The sequence below is a fragment of the Bubalus bubalis genome, chromosome 11 (genome assembly GCF_019923935.1).
Source record: "Bubalus bubalis isolate 160015118507 breed Murrah chromosome 11, NDDB_SH_1, whole genome shotgun sequence".
NCBI classification, from domain to species: Eukaryota; Metazoa; Chordata; class Mammalia; order Artiodactyla; family Bovidae; genus Bubalus; species Bubalus bubalis.
In genome coordinates this window covers 47,469,365-47,489,252 of record NC_059167.1, presented here as the reverse complement: position 1 = coordinate 47,489,252, position 19,888 = coordinate 47,469,365, and the positions used below count along the sequence as shown (strand labels likewise).

The following is a 19,888-nucleotide window of genomic DNA, read 5'->3' as shown; positions in this document are numbered from 1 at the left end:
CAACATAATAAAAGCTATATATGACAAACCCACAGCAAATGTTATCCTCAATGGTGAAAAATTGAAAGCATTTCCCCTAAAGTCAGGAACAAGACAAGGGTGCCCACTTTCACCATTACTATTCAACATAGTTTTGGAAGTTTTGGCCACAGCAATCAGAGCAGAAAAAGAAATAAAAGGAATCCAAACTGGAAAAGAAGAAGTAAAACTCTCAGTGTTTGCAGATGACATGATCCTCTACATAGAAAACCCTAAAGACTCCACCAGAAAATTACTAGAACTAATCAATGAATATAGTAAACTTGCAGGATATAAAATCAACACACAGAAATCCCTTGCATTCCTATACACTAATAATGAGAAAATAGAGAAATTAAGGAAACAATTCCATTCACCATTGCAACAAAAAGAATAAAATACTTAGGAATATATCTACCTAAAGAAACTAAAGACCTATACATAGAAAACTATAAAACACTGGTGAAAGAAATCAAAGAGGACACTAATAGATGGAGAAATATACCATGTTCATGGATTGGAAGAATCAATATAGTGAAAATGAGTATACGACCCAAGGCAATTTATAGATTCAATGCAATCCCTATCAAGCTACCAATGGTATTCTTCACAGAGCTAGAACAAATAATTTCATAATTTGTATGGGAACACAAAAAACCTCGAATAGCCAAAGCGATCTTGAGAAAGAAGAATGGAACTGGAGGAATCAACCTGCCTGACTTCAGGTTCTACTACAAAGCCACAGTCATCAAGACAGTATGGTACTGGCACAAAGACAGAAATATAGATCAATGGAACTAAATAGAAAGCCCAGAGATAAATCCACGCACATATGGACACTACTTACTTTTTTAAAGCAAAGGTAATGTAAAATAAAATATGCAATAGTTGCACTAATGTTGTTATGTAAGCAAAGATAGAGGTCCTGCCCAAACAAAACATGCCCTGGTGGCAGAGCCACTGTGGAACAGTTCCAAAGAGTTAAGTTCCTATGAAGTGTGGGCAGGATCCCCCCTGCCCACTGCCCAGCCTCTGATTCAGTGTGAACTTTTCATTTTGTAGGTGAGGACAATGAAACACAAAGGTGTTGCCGTCTCAGAACATACCCAACATCACACAGAAAACGATCACAAATGGAAGTTTCCCCTACCCACTACTCCACTGAGCTGGCATTACCTGATAAAGTCTTCATTGCCTCAACACATAGAGATTAAGTAGGTTCTATTTACTAGATATCATTCTAGGCAATATAGATATGTTGATAAAAATCACAGACAAAAAAATATACATGGTGGTACAGAAGATAGATAAAAAGTAAGCCTAAGTAACTAAATAAATAGGATAGTAATTAGTTACTAGGCAGAGGGTTAAAATAAGGCTATTCATGGAGGTGACTTTAGATTCTGAGCAAATGCCATTAAATTGAGCCCCACAGGGCTGCTGGAGTAGAGTGGTGGGAAGAGAAATTCAGGCATTAGACCAGCTGGCAAAAAAAGACTGAAGGCAGGAATAAGCTTCAAGTGTGTAAGGAAAGTAAAGGAATCCATGATAATTCTTTGCATTTGATTTAAGTAACTGGATGAATGGTGGTGCCAGTAGTTTTAATCATGAGGCAAGGGAAATAAGCAGGGTTTGACAGGGGAGATTAAGAATTCTACATTGAAGTGCTGCAGTCCATGGGGCCGCAAAGAGTACAACACGACTGAGCGACTGGACTGAACTGAATAGGCAGTCAGGAGGGTGGTGACGTGTCAGGGACAGGACTAGGGGAGTAAATGCTATCTGAAGAAACTTACTGATCTAGTGGACTGGTGGTTACTGTCTGATTTAAGATGCATTTTGGGTCCCAAAGAGACAACCAAAACAGAGTGGTATAAAAGGATATGTTTGAGAGGAGGCAGAGGTAGAGAAAGCAGGATTGATTAATACAATAGAGAAGGAATGCTTCACTGCAGAAAAAGGAGTTTGCATCTCTGAGCAAGTTGTGGTGTAAGTTTAAGGATAAACCCTAATTTATTTAATTAGATTTTACCAGAAAACCAGGTATTAAAATCTATCGTGTACCTTTTTTTTTTGAATAAGGAAAAGTACAGTATGTTTCCTCTGTGTGGCCTAGTAGCAAGCTTACATTTTAGTAATACTAAAAAACAAACAAATAACAACAACAAAACAGCAGCACAGTGAGCACCAACTCCACCAATCTATCTGCCATGCTGATGTCTGTTCTTAGTTGCCTATGTGAATAGGACACGTCCCTCCTGAAGTTCTCTATGGGCTCTTATTTCTGTTAGCAGAGAGTTAAACTCCTCACTGTGGCCCAAAAGGCACTGCATGCTGGTCCCTGGCAATTCCTCCAGCCTCATTTCTTGCTACTTCTTGCTCACAGAATCAGCTAAATTCTCTTCTCAAATACACCTTGTGCTCACTCTACTTGCTAATGCACTGTCCTCGACCAGAAAGAGACAGAGATGCTTCCTGTTCATCTCTTCCCAAAGTGAACTCCTACATATAACTTCAGTTCTTTGTCAAGATAACACTTCCTCAGAGGAGGTTCCTCTAGAAAACCTGCCTTACCCCTTGTCCCAAGTCTGACTTCAGAGTTTCACCTCTAGATAGCCCATCATCTTTCAGTTCAGTTGCTCAGTCATGTCCAACTCTTTGCAACCCAATGGACTCCAGCACACCAGGTTTCCCTGTCCATCACAAACTCCCAGAGTTCACTCAAACTCATGTCCATGGAGTTGGTGATGCTATCCAACGATCTCATCCTCTGTTGTTCCCTTCTCCTCCTGCCTTCAGTCCTTCCCAGCATCAGGGTCTTTTCAAATGAGTTGGTTCTTCACATCAAGTAGCCAAAGTTTAGGAGTTCCAGCTTCAGCATCAGTCCAATTTTCCAAAGAATACTCAGGACTGATTTCCTTTAGGATGGACTAGTTGGATCTCCTTGCAGTCCAAGGGACTCTCAAGAGTCTTCTCCAACACCTGACTATCCCACATGGTGACCGTTTGCATATTTGCAGCTGTCCTCCATAATATTGTCGAGGGCAGGGACCATGGCCAGCCTGTTCACTGTTGTATCTTCCATACTGAGTGTAGTCTGGGTATTTAGCATCTAGGGCCTTAATATACATTGAATAAGTGCAAAGAAAACTTTCTACAAGATTTTAAGTTCCTAGAGAGCAGGAACCCCAGGCTGGTTAAACATTCTCTCTTCACCTCTAAACACAATGTTGGGTGCTCAAAGAAGCGTACAGTTTTTCAGCTGAGAGCTGTATCTTCCTCGCTTTACATTCTGTGATTTGTGTATATTGAAAGTGGAATTTCTGGTGAAGTGTCCTGCCATTGTCCTTGTACCAGCTTTGGCCAGATTTTAACCTGCCCATTCTAAGATACCATTTCTAAGTCTATGAAGACAAATATCTGAACAAATATCACTCATCCATCCTCTTGACGTGATCTGATTTATGCCGTAAAATATTCCTGCATCTAAACCTTATTCTACAAATTAAATATTCACTATTATTCTGCAACTGAAACCATTTGATTAAAAATATATGTATCTCTTCAGTAGTTTTAAATACTTTGTGATCATTATCTTTCTACAATGTGGAAATAAGTTTTAGAACTAAACTGATCACAACAATGTTTTGATGCATCAATTCTTCACATTTAAAACCAAGAACACAAAATCAGAATTTAACTAAAATGCATATTCTAATAAGTTTAAATATTTGTAATTACCTTCTAGTGCATATTTCATATCCTGAGCAAAAAGGGTCCACATAATTTCAGCACTTATTTTTCCCATGTTCAGCTCTTGAGGAAACCTAAAACCAAACACATACATTAGTAGATCAAAAAGAAAAAACATGTGACTGAGAAAAGAATACACTTTATATTACATATATATCACAATCATTATTATATAGTATAAATACTTTTACTTATGAGATTTCTCAATTTCAACGGTATGGAAAAAAGTTACACATGAGTGTGGTCTTTATCACAACAGCCATTTTTCTTGAAGCAAACTTGAATGCTTCCATTCTGTGCTGTGCTTAGTCATTCAGTTGTGTCCAAATCTTTGTGACCACATGGACTGTAGCTTCCATTCTATATTTGCTTAAAGTAAATTATTTCATCAAGATTCCTTACTTCTCTGGTGAAATGGTCCATGGTAGACCTCATTAGTCAGGATTTCAGAATTACCAGGCAGGCTGTGTTTTTTAGATCAAACAAGCTTAAGCCAAACACAATGTTCCTACTGCTGCTGAATATGAATTTTGTTTGTATGTATTTTCAATCTCATGATAAGGCTCAAAGTAATGTAAGCCCAGTGAAAATAATTTCGTTCATTATAAACACTCAGCCCTTGCTAGTACATACGAAAGTATGTACTGTTCTGACAAATACATATATATTAAATTTTATGCATATTATTTTAAAATGCATACACATATATCTGTATACATATAAACAAACTATAATACATATATATTACATATACATATATATATAATAAATATACACATACACATATATAATAAATATATACATACACTATATAATATATAATATTAATATCTAATGTATAATACATATATAATGCATAATAATGTATGTATATATTTATATATATAAGGATGTGTGTGTATACACACACACACATACACACACATACATATATATGTAAAGTAACAAAAGCAGCTCTCACATTCATTTATATCTTTGAGTTTAAATCAAAAAAAGAAAAAATAAATAAATATGATCCTGAATGGGATATAAAGAGTTACTTAAATAAATATGACCTCAGGATAACCTCAACAAAGAAAAGACCATGGTTCCTACATACTACTTCACCAAAGGAAAGTATGTTTTATCAAATGTTCTTTCCAACTTCCATCTATCAATTTATCTAATAATTTCAACTTTAAAACTTAAATGTAGATGCATATTTATTAAGTACTTAAACTCAGAACACTTCCTATGATCAAAAAATTAATATAACCTACATATACACAAAATTAGTTTTCAACAATAAATTTTACTCTATTAATATAAAAATAACCTTAAACAAGTAATTTATTTCAAAAGGTTTCATTTGTGGATAGCTATAGACATCCCACAATTTGTAGTATGTTAATTTTTATGTAATATATACACAGCAACAAAACAATAAATGTATACTTAGAGTGATTAAGCTCATAAAATGAGAAAATTTATTACATTAATTTTTTTGAATCCAGAAAAAAGAATGTATTAATTAAGTGTATGGTGGTCTGATGCAAAAAACAAAGACACTGTACAAAAAAGTAAACTAAACCCCATTCTCATAAAATTGATGTGTAAATCCTCAAAAACAAGTGACAAGTTCAATCTTGCAATATATACATGGATAATACATCATGACCAAGAAACTTATCTCAGAAGTGCAGCATGGGTTCAACGCTGAAAAATGAATCAATGTAATGTATCCTATTAACAGACTAAAGAGAAAAACTTTATCATCTCAATAGATGAGTAAAACATATTTGGCAAACTTCAACATTTGTTCATGCTTAAAAACAAAACAAAAAACAAAAACTATGAAAACTAGGAATTAAAGGAAATTTCCTTAATCTTATAAAAAGAATCTACAAAACACCTACAGCTAACATCACAATAATAAAAGGATCAAGGCAATGGTTTTTACTCTCACTCTTCCTACTGAACATTGTACTGGAGCTCCTAAAGATTGCACACAGTCAAGAAAAATAACAATAAAAGAGGTATATAGATAGCAAAGGAAGAAACACTCTATTTGGAGGAAAACAATCCAAATCCTCAAAATACTACAAAATAATTACTAAATAAGTTCAGCAAGGTTACAGAATACAAAGTCAGATACAAAAATCACTGTATTTCTATATTCTAGCAATGAACTATTGAAAATTGAAAGGAAAATAAGAGTATCATTTACAATAGCTGCTGCTGCTGCTGCTGCTAAGTCGCTTCAGTCGTGTCCCACTCTGTGCGACCCCATAGACAGCAGCCCACCAGGCTCCCCCGTCCCTGGGATTCTCCAAGCAAGAACACCGGAGCAGGTTGCCATTTCCTTCTCCAATGCATGAAAGTAAAAAGTGAAAGTGAAGTTGCTCAGTCGTGTCCGACTCTTAGCGACCCCATGGACTGCAGCCTACCAGGCTCCTCCGTCCATGGGATTTTCCAGGCAAGAGTACAGGAGTGGGGTGCCATTGCCTTCTCCTTACAATAGCACCAAAATATATTAAATACTTAGGTATAAATCTAAGAATATATATGTACAAGATTTATATAAAGAAAACTGCAAAGTACTGAGGAGAAACATCAAATAAGACCTAAATAAATGGAGAAATACATTGTATTCATGAATTAATATACTTAATGTCAGAATATTAATTCTCCCAAGTTGATTTACAGATTCAATGCAATCTCACGCAGAATGCTAGCAGATTTTTTTCTGTGGAAATTGACAAGTTCATTCTAAAATTTACATGGTAAAGCAAAAGAAATAGAAGAGCAAAAATGGTGTTTATTAAAATAGCTGAAGGTTTTACATCACTTATCTTCATAGCTTACAATGAAACTATAGTAATTAAGATACTATATCTTCAAGGTTAATTAATTTTCAATAAAATGCTATATTAATTCAATGGAGAAAAGGTAGTCTTTGCAATATGTCTGCTAGAGTAGTTAAATATCCCTATGCAAAAAAAAAAAAAAAAAGTAAACCTCGACCCAAACTTCACAACATACAAGAAAAAAAAAAAAAAAAAGACTCAAAATGAATCAGAGAACTAAATATAAAACCTAAAGATTTTCTAAAAGAAAACACAGAAAATTTTATGATCTAGGATCAGGCAATGGTTACTTAGATCTGGCACAAAAAGTGAAAACCATAAAATACTGATATATTGGACTTTATGAAAATTAAAACCTGCTTTTTTAAAAATACTGTTGACAAAATGAAAAGAAAGGCAATTGACCTGCAGAACACATATCTGATAAAGGACATATCTGGAATATACAAAGTACTTTCAAATCCCAATAATAAGAAAAAAAATTACCCAACAAAAAATGGGCAAGTGATCTGAATGATGATTGAGCAAAGAATATAATTAGATGGAAAAATAAGCACATGAAAATATGCTCAACATAATTAGTCACTGTGCTGCTGCTGCTGCTACGTCACTTCAGTCGTGTCTGACTCTGTGCGACCCCATAGACGGCAGCCCACCAGGCTCCCCCGTCCCTGGGATTCTCCAGGCAAGAACACTGGAGTGGGTTGCCATTGCCTTCTCCAATTAGTCACTAGGTACTTTCAAATTAAAATTATAATATGATATCACTACATGTCTACTAAAACAGTTCAAAATAAAACAAAACAAAACAACACCTGACAATATCAAGGGCTGGTGAAAGTGTACAGACGCAGAGAAGTTTGAATTCTGATATAATGCTGCTAAGAATGCAAAATATGACAGTCCCTTTGGAAAGCAGTTTGCCAATCAAGTTAAATATACACTTATCAACAGTCCAACTCAAGGCATTTATCCAAGAGAAATGAAACATATTTTTACAAAAACTATATATGTTGAAAGTCATTATTTCAGTCGGTGAATGGATAAATAAACTGAGCTAGATTCATAAAATTGAATCCACTAAGCAATAAAGAAGAATAAAAAACTGATACATGTAACAATGTGCATGAATCTATCATAAAGATACAAAGAAATTCGTGGGGATAAAACATTCTAATAGTTAGGTTTGGGCAAGTAGAGAAGGGAATTGAATTCAAGGAGGCGTATGTACAAATAAACCTTCAATCAAGTTTGTAATATCTTATTTTAGAAAAAAATATAAAAATTTTATACCAGTAAAATAAGAGGTAATATAATAAAAATAAGTGTTAACATGTTTAGCATTTAATAAGTAACATTAGTTAATAAGTCACTATTAATTGAAGGCTAAGTACTAAATAAAACACACAATCCTTGCCCCTCAGAAGTTTACAACGTAGTGTAGAGATGGCAGTAAAAATATATATATTACATTATATATAATATATATATATATACATATCATGTTCGTATACACATACATACACATATATATATACACACACACAGACACACACGTGCATTTGATAAGTCCCGCAAAGAAGCTAAAGCCTGAGAAGGTTGAGCTGGTTGTGGAAAAAAGTAGTTCTGGAAAACCAAGAGTTTGGAGAAAACTCCTCCTCCTCCTTACTGGTGCTTAGGGGCTGTGAGAGCAGCTTATTTTCAATGGAGGGTCACTCTGCAGCCTGTATAGAGATGGGAAGCAGCAGTTTGAACAAGTTTGGCAAGAGAGGATTCAGAATTTCTGTTATCAAGCAGCAATAGTGACAGGAAACTGGATGTATGCTGTGAGTGATGGTGACTGTCATGATATCAAAGAAGAGCAACATGAGGAATAGGAAGATGGATCGTAAACAGAAAAGGAGAATGCGGAACAGCAACTGTAGCTGAAAGGATGCCGAGGAGCTAGACCAGTGAGCCAGGGCAAGAAGAGCCAAAGATATCCTGAGTGACTGGTTTTTATATTCTGCTGTCTACACTTGGGTTGATGTGATCTTAAGAAACAAGGATCACTACTATGCATAAAATAAACATCAAGGACTACTACCATATAGCACAGGAAACTATAGTCAATAAAGGAAAAGAATCTGAAAATTTTATATATTTATAAAAAAAATTATATATAAACAAGCATTCTGCTGTACACCAGAAAGCAACACTATATTGTAAATTAACTATATTTTGGTTAAAGAAAGAAAACATGGATCACAATGGAAAGGCACATAGTACAGCACTAAGTAGAAATTACTCAACACAATAAAGCTAAGAGTATATGATGCAGAAGAATATTTGGTGCAATCATTCACAGAGGTTACTTGAAGAAAGTAAGATTTGTGTGTACTTTTCAAGGAGGATAAAGATTAATTGGTGGAAGAGATAAGCTATGCAACCCCAGTTAATGGTTGTAATTACCATAAGAAAAGATTCTCAAAGCGACTTTTAAAATATTTTCCTTTAATCTAGACTTTTTAATCAGATAACTTCCAAACAGAGAATCTAAAAATAAGCTATCTGTGTCAGGATTTTCTCAGTTGCATAAGCAATGTCAAATTTGATTTTCATTCTTGTGAAACTAAGGTTTAAGGGTTCTCATTATTACTGTTGAGGATTTAACAAAAACCTAAACCAAAACCAAACTACCATTTAAAATAAAAACAACATACTAGAAAAATATACACTAGATATATAAAAGGCAAAGGGATAATACTACTAATATAAGAATTGTTATAAATCTGAGGAAAAAGAGAAATATTAGAAAAATGGCTGTGATTAATGGACAATCTAAAAAGGAAAAAAAAAAACACACACAAAAACCTAGCAAACATAGATAAGAGAGTCTTACAGCTCTAATATTCAAAGAAATTTCAATTAAAATAATAGTAAAATTTTTTTACTAAGTACATTTCAGGCTAGAAAACAAGCAAAAAAAAAAAAAAAAGAAAGAAAATTCAGGACCTGTCTGCATCTGATTTCCAAAAGCCTGACTCTCTACAAGTTTTCAGTTTTTATGCTATTCCAATACTTGAGTTATTTACACTCCCTTCTCTCCTGTGGCTCAGAATTCCCCCTCCATGGATGCATCATCATGGTGTTATATGAAACTACAGAACAATATGCAACTATTAAACAAAACAAGATAGGTCTGCCTGTACTGACGTGAAAAGATAAATGTCAGGCAGTTTTAAGCAAACAAGGCAAATTACAGATTAGTATACATATTATGAGCCTGTATTTTGTAAAAAAAAAAAAAAAAAAAAGAATAAAAATAAATACTATTAAATGAATTTCTATGCTTATATGTACAGAAAATAGTTGGAAAAAATATACCCAACTACAAAAAATTTGTAAGGCATGGGTAAGTGAGTGAGTGAGTGAAGTCGCTCAGTCGTGTCCGACTCTTTGCTACCCCGTGGACTGTAGCCCCCCAGGCTCCTCCGTCCATGGGATTCTCCAGGCAAGAATACTGGAGTGGGTTGCCATTTCCTTCTCCAGGGGATCTTCCCGACCTAGGTCTCCCGCATTGCAGGCAGATGCTTTACCATCTGAACTGAAGGGTTTAGAGGCCATCAAATGGACATGACCTATAAAGGCAATTTTGATGGTTTTACATAGAAATGACCTCTAATGGAAGAGAACACAAATGGGAACTATTTGAGATACATTTCTATGTAAAATGTAGTTTGCACATAACTCAGCATTTTAAATGAGCACTCTGCAACTGAGACCAAATATTAATCATCTCTTGAGGTTTTCTACTATGTACCAACATTAAATCTACATAGGAACAAATGTTACTCAGGCTTTTCTCTTCTATATCAAATGTCCTGAAGTCTTTGTGTCTCTTGGGAGTGAGGCCGAGTTTCTGAAGGCACATTCCAGTATAAACATCATCGATGGGGTACAGAAGGACCCGGTCAGTCACATTGTACAGTCTCAGGGCCAGGTGGCCGGAGTAGAGGAAGCCTCCTCCTCGTAAAGGGAGTCTTATTTTGGTTTTTTCTTTTCTTCACAAGAAATGATACATAAGCATTAGAACTTTCATTTTCTACTTCAAATAGGCCTGTGAAGTTGAATATGATTATTTTAAAAAATATGAACATTTACACACATCCTGAAATAAAATCAAATGGAATTTTGCTAAATACTATGTGATTATTTTAAAAAGCTAAATAACATTCATTTATTGCTCACAAAATTCATTTTGGTTGTTGTTATTCTCATTTTACAAATGAAGAGCTGGTAGTCAGAATTAGAGCCTTGAGCTGATTTTCCAAAGCTCATGAGCTCTCCAATAAACAAGCAGCAAATACTCATTTTTTTTCATACTTAGAAGAGAGACAAACATAACTTTGACTATATTCATTTTACACTTAGGGATATTAGGTATCAAGAAATATGTTCTAAAACATGAAGTAAATCAATGACAGAATCAGATATAGAGCTTATGCTTCTTGACCATATTTTTTTCATTCTTTTTCTTATGACAATAATAGAAATTCCCAAACATTTATGATGTCCTTACAGCTAGCTCTTTTGTTTTGTTTAAATGTATTGATTTTGCTTTAAAATATTTACAGTTCAAATGATTAACTTTATATTTTCTGCAACAGTCCAAATTTAAATCTCAAGATTCACTTGCCAAGCTCTGCTTCCATACAGAAGATAATCTTTGGGGTTTGAGATATCATTAGAAGTTTTATTTATTGTCTATTATGACAGGCAGCTTCAAACTTGGTTTTCTTACTATTAACAATGGAAATAATAATATATCCTTGTGCTAAAAAAAATTACTCAAAGATCCTTCATTTACTTAAATAATTACACAGGTTCTTTCAAAGTCTATATTTTTATTTTACTTTACTACCCCTCTATGGTATTTTTGGTGTATTTGGAAACACTTCTCTGGCTCCATCTCACAGAAATCCTAGTTAAATAAAATACTTCATGAGTCAACCCTGCCTGAATCCAGATGGCAAACTTGGTCATCAACCTCTGCCACAACCCACAGCATCTTCTTTCTACTCTCCTGTGGATTCTTCCTTTGACATAGCTGTAGAATCTATCCTTGCCCTGCTCCTACCATCTCATCCCCAATTCAAGTCACACTTGACTCAAAAGCTGAAGTAATCTGTTAGTATATCTGTTATTTACCTCCATTTCTTACTCTTCAAATTCATACTGTATACTACCATCTAATTTACCTTTGATGAACATAGGCTGTAATATTTCAAATCACTACTTTAAAACCATCAATTGCTTGTCACACAATCAGTAGCATAGAGAAATTTAAGCCCATTAAGGTGACTTGCCTGGCCAATGGCAACCTGACCCCCACTATAACTTCTGTCTCTATTCTCCAACATCTTCCATGCTCTTGCCACCGAGACTACTTATAATTTCTAAACATATCTAATGTCCCATGTCTTCTGATCATTTTCTCCTATCTGTACTCTCTTCCTCAATTTCCATCTGATCATAAATACTCTCTCTGTTCTTTGAAAGCACAGTTCAGTATCTCTTCCAGCTAAAGTCTTTTGTTGTATTTTGTTGTTTTGTCACTAAGACATGACCGACTCCTTGGCAACCCCATGCACTGTAGCCCACTAGGCTCTTTCTGTCCATGGGATTTCCCAGGCAAGAATACTGAAGTGGATTGCCATTTCCTTCTCCAGGGGTTCTTCCAGACCCAGGGATTGAACCTGTGTCTCTTGAATTGGCAGGCAGATTCTTGGATTCTTTACCACTGAGTCACCAGGGAAGCCCCAAGGCAGAATTAGCGATGATTAAATGTGAAGGATAAGGGCAAAGACAAGTTTACAGTGACTATAAACTGAATTGTAGCTCACAATATTAAGAGTTAGTGATGGTGTTGGTGCCTTTGTACTGTGTAAAACTGTATATTCTATCATTTTACTGTTGCCACAAGATTTAACTTATCTAATTTTATTGACATTTGCTTTATAGTTGAGTACTGATGGAGATAACATGATTTTTTTTTTTCTCCTTCAGCAGTTTTGGCTGGCATTAGAAAACAATTCTCCATCTAGCATCTCTTCACTAACAAATAATATTAATTGTGCTTATACAGTCTTCTTACTGTATTTGTATATTTATATACACACATACTTTTATATATTTATTTATCTATTTATTTGTAAGTATGAAAATTTCCTCTCCAATTTAAACAATTCTATAAGCCAGGATGTAACCTGGTAAGAACATCTGCAAAGCTAATAGTTTCCAAAACAACTTCTTTATTCCTACCTACTCAGTGAAAAAGGGGAGAAAAATTCACAACTATATACAACCAATAAAAGAAGCAAATCAGAACTCAGAGTAAGAGGAGAGACATAGAGTATTTCTTATAAGAGATTTTTATCAATTTCTGAGTAATCACTGGCAAGATTTTATGTTTCTAATTTTTAAGGGGCCACAAAGTAATATTTCCATAACTGTATTTTTGCACTGTGTTCAAATTTTCTTTATTTCACAATCTCGCTATGGCATCAAATTGTATATGCTATATCTGTGCTGTCTTCTCTGTATCAAACCAAATGAAGAGTTGTTTTCTTTCAACACAGTCCACAGTTGAAGATTTCTGCCTCTTCTTTGAGCTGGCTAAGAAGTCTATACATTTGCATATTTGTTAGAGGCTTATTTTCTGTAATTTAACACAGTACTGGCTATTTCCTGTGCACAATTCACAGAAGTATAATGTAGTGGTTAAGCCTCAATGCAATTCAAAAGACAGAGGCTTGATTTCTTCTGTTACTTAACTAATTTACCCAGTGGAGCACTGAGTAATTTCTTTAAAACTCAATTTCCTCATCTGTCAAATGGGGATGATAATAACTGTGCAATTTGGGACTCTAGGGCTGTTATGAGGATTAAATGAAACTTTACATGTAAATACTTTGTACAGCCACTGGCCCATAGTGAGCACTTAATAAATGTTTACTGCTAATTATAATGAAAATTTTACCACAAATGAGACATGCAAGAAAATATTTAGATTTATTGATTTCTAATGTGAAAAAATTATCAAATGAATACAAGTTTACATTTGTGTTTGCTAGTTATTAGTTCCAGAAAAAAAATTGCTAATAAAATTAATAGCAATGAACTTGACTGAAGAGGGAAATTATCTCTTCTTGCTATAGCAAGAAAGCCTTCCTCAGCAGTCAATGCAAAGAACTAGAGGAAAACAACAAAATGGGAAAGACTAGAGATCTCTTCAAGAAAATCAGAGATACCAAAGGAATATTTCATGCAAAGATGGGCTCGATAAAGGACAGAAATGGTATGGACCTAACAGAAGCAGAAGATATTAAGAAGAGATGGCAAGAATACACAGAAGAACTGTACAAAAAGATCTTCATGATCCAGATAATCACAATGGTGTGATCATTCACCTAGAGCCAGACATCCTGGAATGTGAAGTCAAGTGGGCCTTGGAAAGCATCACTACGAACAAAGCTAGTGGAGGTGATGGAATTCCAGTGGAGCTATTTCAAATCCTGAAAGATGATGCTGTGAAAGTGCTGCACTCAATATGCCAGCACATTTGGAAAACTCAGCAGTGGCCACAAGACTGGAAAAGGTCAGTTTTCATTCCAATCCCAAAGAAAGGCAATGCCAAAGAGTGCTCAAACTACCGCACAATTCCACTCATCTCACACGCTAGTAAAGTAATGCTCAAAATTCTCCAAGCCAGGCTTCAGCAATATGTGAACCGTGAACTTCCTGATGTTCAAGCTGGTTTTAGAAAAGGCAGAGGAACCATAGATCAAATTGCCAACATCCACTGGATCATGGAAAAAGCAAGAGAGTTCCAGAAAAACATCTATTTCTGCTTTATTGACTATGACAAAGCCTTTGACTGTGTGGATCACAATAAACTGTGGAAAATTCTTAAAGAGATGGGAATACCAGACCACCTGATCTACCTCTTGAGAAATCTGTATGCAGGTCAGGAAGCAACAGTCAGAACTGGACATGGAACAACAGACTGGTTCCAAATAGGAAAAGGAGTACGTCAAGGCTGTATATTGTCACCCAGCTTATTTAACTTATATGCAGAGTACATCATGAGAAACGCTGGACTGGAAGAAACACAAGCTGGAATCAAGATTGCCAGGAGAAATATCAATAACCTCAGATATGCAGATGACACCACCCTTATGGCAGAAAGTGAAGAGGAACTAAAAAGCCTCTTGATGAAAGTGAAAGTGGAGAGTGAAAAAGTTGGCTTAAAGCTCAACATTCAGAAAACGAAGATCATGGCATCCGGTCCCATCACTTCATGGCAAATAGATGGGGAAACAGTGGAAACAGTGTCAGACTTTATTTTTTTGGGCTCAAAAATCACTGCAGATGGTGACTGCAGCCATGAAATTAAAAGACGCTTACTCCTTGGATGGAAAGTTATGACCAACCTAGACAGCATATTCAAAAGCAGAGACAATACTTTGCCAACAAAGGTCCGTCTAGTCAAGGCTATGGTTTTTCCAGTAGTCATGTATGGATGTGAGAGTTGGACTGTGAAGAAGGCTGAGCACCGAAGAATTGATGCTTTTGAACTGTGGTGTTGGAGAAGACTCCTGAGAGTCCCTTGGACTGCAAGGAGATCCAACCAGTCCCTTCTGAAGGAGATCAGCCCTGGGATTTCTTTGGAAGGAATGATGCTAAAGCTGAAACTCCAGTACTTTGGCCACCTCATGTGAAGAGTTGACTCGTTGGAAAAGACTCTGCTGCTGGGAGGGATTGGGGGCAGGAGGAGAAGGGGACGACAGAGGATGAGATGGCTGTATGGCATCACTGACTCGATGGACGTGAGTCTGACTGAACTCTGGGAGTTGGTGATGGACAGGGAGGCCTGGCGTGCTGCGATTCATGGGGTCGCAAAGAGTCGGACACGACTGAGCGACTGAACTGAACTGAACTGAAGAGGGAAATTATTATATACTCACAGGAGTTAACTGGTTTCCCAAACTGCAGCAGTCTCTAGCCATATATTAACAATTTATATGCTAATTATAAATAAATTCCAAACTATGATACAAGCTTGACTGAAAGAGGTTTTAACTTTCCATGACCATTTCCTGGGCTTCTCAGGTGGCACTAGTGGTAAGGAACCCACCTCCCAATGCAGGAGACATAAGAGACAGTTCAATCCCTGCGTCAGGAAGATCCCCTCAAGGAGGGCATGGTAACCGACTCCAGTATTCTTGCCTGGAGAATCCCATAGACAGAGGAGACTGACGGTCTCCAGTCTATAAGGGAACAAAGAGTTGGACACAAGTAAAGTGACTTAGCATGCATGCATGCCATGACCATTTCCTAACCTCTTAGGAATTATAATATATACTTAAAAGTTAAAACAAGTACATGTATAATATAGTGTATTAAATATTCATATTTCATTATTTATATTTTAAAAATAAAATTGGTACAAATTGAATTTTAGAAGGTACAGCTCCACCTCTTTATTTTCCATGAAATCATGACTTCACTTAGTCTATCATTTATAAAAAGAGGTTTAATGAAATAGTTGATCCATTTCAACATTATTTGAATGTTTCCCATTTTTAATTTGCAGCAATTAATGCAAAGCATAAATGTTTTAAACCTCGAATCCTATGAAACACAACAATTTAACAATTCCATTTATTATCTTGCAAATCTCTTAGTGAAATAAGGCAAACACAGTCTTCCACTGTCAGATCCGATAATACTGATTCATTAGTCACACAGATAAAAATTAGAATTCATTATATGTGAAGTATTATTTTGATATGCAAAGTCTGCCTTTGAAGAAACACGTCTTCTTCGTTTCATGTGAGTAAGCAGCGGTTCTGGTATCTGTCCTGTCTGCAACTGCAACTTCACTGTCACAGCCAGAAGTTGAGACACTTAGTTTGCTCTGCTCTTTTAACATTATTATTTTTTAAAATTCAGCTTTTGTTAATACGAAAATTTGACATGCCTTAGTGCAATTATCTGCCATTACCTTGAAGAGAGAGAACAGCCAAGAAGAATGAACTTTATATAAACAGGACTCTACTAGTAAATTACAAAGTAGCCTTACAAATTAAAGAGCAACTGACACACATCATACCATTGCAGTTAAAGGTGAAAGTCAGCTTAAGCATTTGTAGTGTGAACTCAGCTACTATTGGACATTTCCTGTGGTGATCATTTTTCCTTGTGTATTTAAGTTCTCTTGTAACAACAACAACAAAAGTGGGTCACTAATGTCATTTAAATGCAACTAACGTTTTATCCTTCTGTTTTCTCTTTATATCTACAACCTAAGGCATTATTTTAATGAATTTGGATCTTTAAATACATATTTAATTTAAATATGAAAAATAAAATTGGGGATGCATCTAGCTTGACTATTAAAATCAGCATTTTGTAAGACAGTGAAGATGTTACCTGGTAGTAGTGAGGCAGGTAGAAATGGCCAGATAAAGCTTTAAAAACATTGGGTAATGTCTTTGGGCAGGAAATAGCAAATGGAATTTACTGCCTTCAGATCACTGTTTCTCAAGCTACTTCAGTATGTCCAGATTACAGACTTGGGGAAAGCAAGTTCTGAAATTCATGTCAGGGTCAGGGAGCTTGAGGCAGTGAAGGAGAGGTGGGAATTAACATTTGCTGAGTATCTAAGCAATACCAGGCACTGGGCTAGTGCTCTTAACCTTCATCTCCTCGAATTCTGATAATGGTCCTATGTCTTCACTTTTACCTCCCAATTTTTCACATGTGGAAAACAGTTTGAAAGATATTGCAAAACTTTTCTAAGGTCTCAGAGATCATTCTCTCTCGCTCAAAAATGTTAGATCACTAAGCCACTCAAGTCACATTTATCTTTGCATACTTGAAACATAGTCCTCTTTCTTTATTTTTACTTATTACTGATGTATTCATCATATTCAAAAATACTAAGATGGCTTACAAAATAACTATAATAAAATGAGATTTGTAGTAAAAGTAAAGACCTTAATGTCCACTGGGTGATCCCCAACAAACATCTTGAGTGCCCAAGCATCAGTGGAGGGAGACTCTTTTGTTAGTTGTTTCCCAAGTATAATGCATATTTATGAACGGATCTCTCAGTGTCAAAGAATGAGGCATTGCTACAAAGACTGCTTAGAATTAGTTCCCTTCAATTCTTTCACTATGATTCAGCAGTCATTTTATCTGTCTGTATTCAGTGAAAAAGCACCTATTGTGTATGATCATTCCTATCTGTTGCCAATAAAGTTGCAATGGCAATTTTCTGCTTTTTCTCACAATAAGCTTTTAGATGGCCTGTTATGGTAAGGAGCTTTTGGATGTTACTTTACTAAACCAAGTAATCATCTATTGTTTTGTTTCAATTGCATGTTAGGATGGGAGAAGGGTATATCACTTATCACTGAGAAAAATCTGAATAAGGCTGAAGACAAAGCAGAAGGACAAGTATGGAATTGGCAAATTTTACTTACTCAGTAAACATGACTCTGGAACTGAGTAGAACCCTGCAGGCACCAACCCCCAACACCAAACCAAACAATTAATGATTAGACAAACAATAGAGAATTATTCTACAGATACTATAATTGCCACCAAAGGAGAAAAAAGCTAACTGCATGATGACCAGACTGTAGCCATAATGTCAGATGCTCCTACTTGAGCAGTACTGAATCTATGGCTAGAACAATTTCAAGAACAGGCCTCAAGAGAATGGGATTAACTTTATTGCTCATGATAATCTACATCTCTGTAGACATCAAAATAATTGTATGTTTCTCTGCCTATATATTGGAAAAGGAAATGGCAATGCACTCCAATATTCCTGCCTGGAAAATCCCGTGGATGGAGGAGCCTGGTAGGCTACAGCCCACAGGGTAGCAAAGAGTCGGACATGACTGAACAACTTCACTGTCACTTTCAGCCTATATATATAAGCAGATGACTAAAATTGTCAGAAATGCTACAGACTCACATTGACACCTTCCACTCTGAGAATACAGCACCCTATATCACCATGAAGAAATTATAGAAGATAGACCTTTGCCCCTAATGTTATAGAAATAGAATCATGTTCTGAGAAGTGAGGATTTGTAAGCAGCTCTTTACAGGAAACTCCCCTTAGCAGGAAGCCCTTTTTCTTGTCACTTTAACAAAGGTACATTAGAATTAACTTTTAAACCAGGCACCCCAATGCTCTGCTTATCTCTGGCTCAAGCACACCTCTCAAATCTTTTAATCACACAATACATTGCCTAACTTGTCAGTTCTTTCTGTAGATCAAAGAAAAAGAAATGAATAAATATCAATAAATAACAGAGGACCAGATCTCTTACCTAGCTTCCCCTTCACTTTGGAAGCTTGTAATCTTCCAAATAAACTGTGTGAACAAGATTACAACTAGAGGAAGATTACAAGAAGTCAATGAGTCTGCACACTAGGTGGGGGTGGGGCGGTGGGCATGGTGACCACTCTGAATCCCTGTCTCAGTGATTAACTAAGATTACTTTCCTCTTTCTCTTTAAAATGTCATGGCCAAGCAGAATCTTCAGAATTGGTTTTGGGGGGATGTTGAGTCCATCATCTCCCCAGACTATTGGCATTCTAATTAAAGGTGCCTTTACTTTGCTACCAACATTTCTGAGTATGTAATTGATTTTGTAAGCAGGATGCAGTGGGACCTCCATTTGTTAACAAGTTGAACATCATCTCTTCATCTCACACTATGCTAAGGTTGTGAAGATAAAAGGATGACAAGAAATGGTCTTTTCCTTCAAAAACATTTTAGAACAGTGGAGAAAACAGAGTTATATACATATACTCATAGTACCAAGTTATAAATGCAATGACAGAATGCAAAGTCATGGAAGAAACATAATGTGGTACTTATACATCCTGGATGAAATTAGGGAAGATTTCCCGAAGAGGTAATGCTTCAGCTAAGTCTTTAAATTTTAAAGGTAAAGGAAAGTGTGGAAGGAACTCAGAGCTGGATAGTAGGAAGTCCACTAAGGTTTTGTAAAACTAACTTTGCTAAAGAAAAGATAATAACTAGAAAAAAAAATCTTGATTAACCAAATTACTACTTCTCATTCTCTCTAACCTGAGTAAATACTGACCACATATCAGGTGCCTGCCTGCCTGCCTAAGTTGCATAAGTTGTGTCCCACTCTTTGCAACCCTATGGACTGTAGCCCACCAGGCTACTCTGTCCA

The 19,888-nt window shown here is 35.8% G+C and overlaps 1 protein-coding gene across 3 annotated transcripts in view; it reads right to left on the bottom strand.

Moving 5' to 3' along the window:
• The window catches only part of UNC13C (unc-13 homolog C), an 855,380-nt gene that overhangs the window by 201,677 nt on the left and 633,815 nt on the right, over positions 1-19,888 (bottom strand). For all 3 annotated transcript variants that reach the window (XM_044925029.2, XM_044925027.2, XM_044925028.2), the window contains one exon: positions 3,760-3,845. In XM_044925029.2, coding sequence (XP_044780964.2) covers positions 3,760-3,845 — 86 coding nt within the window. The remainder of the gene's footprint in view (positions 1-3,759; positions 3,846-19,888) is intronic.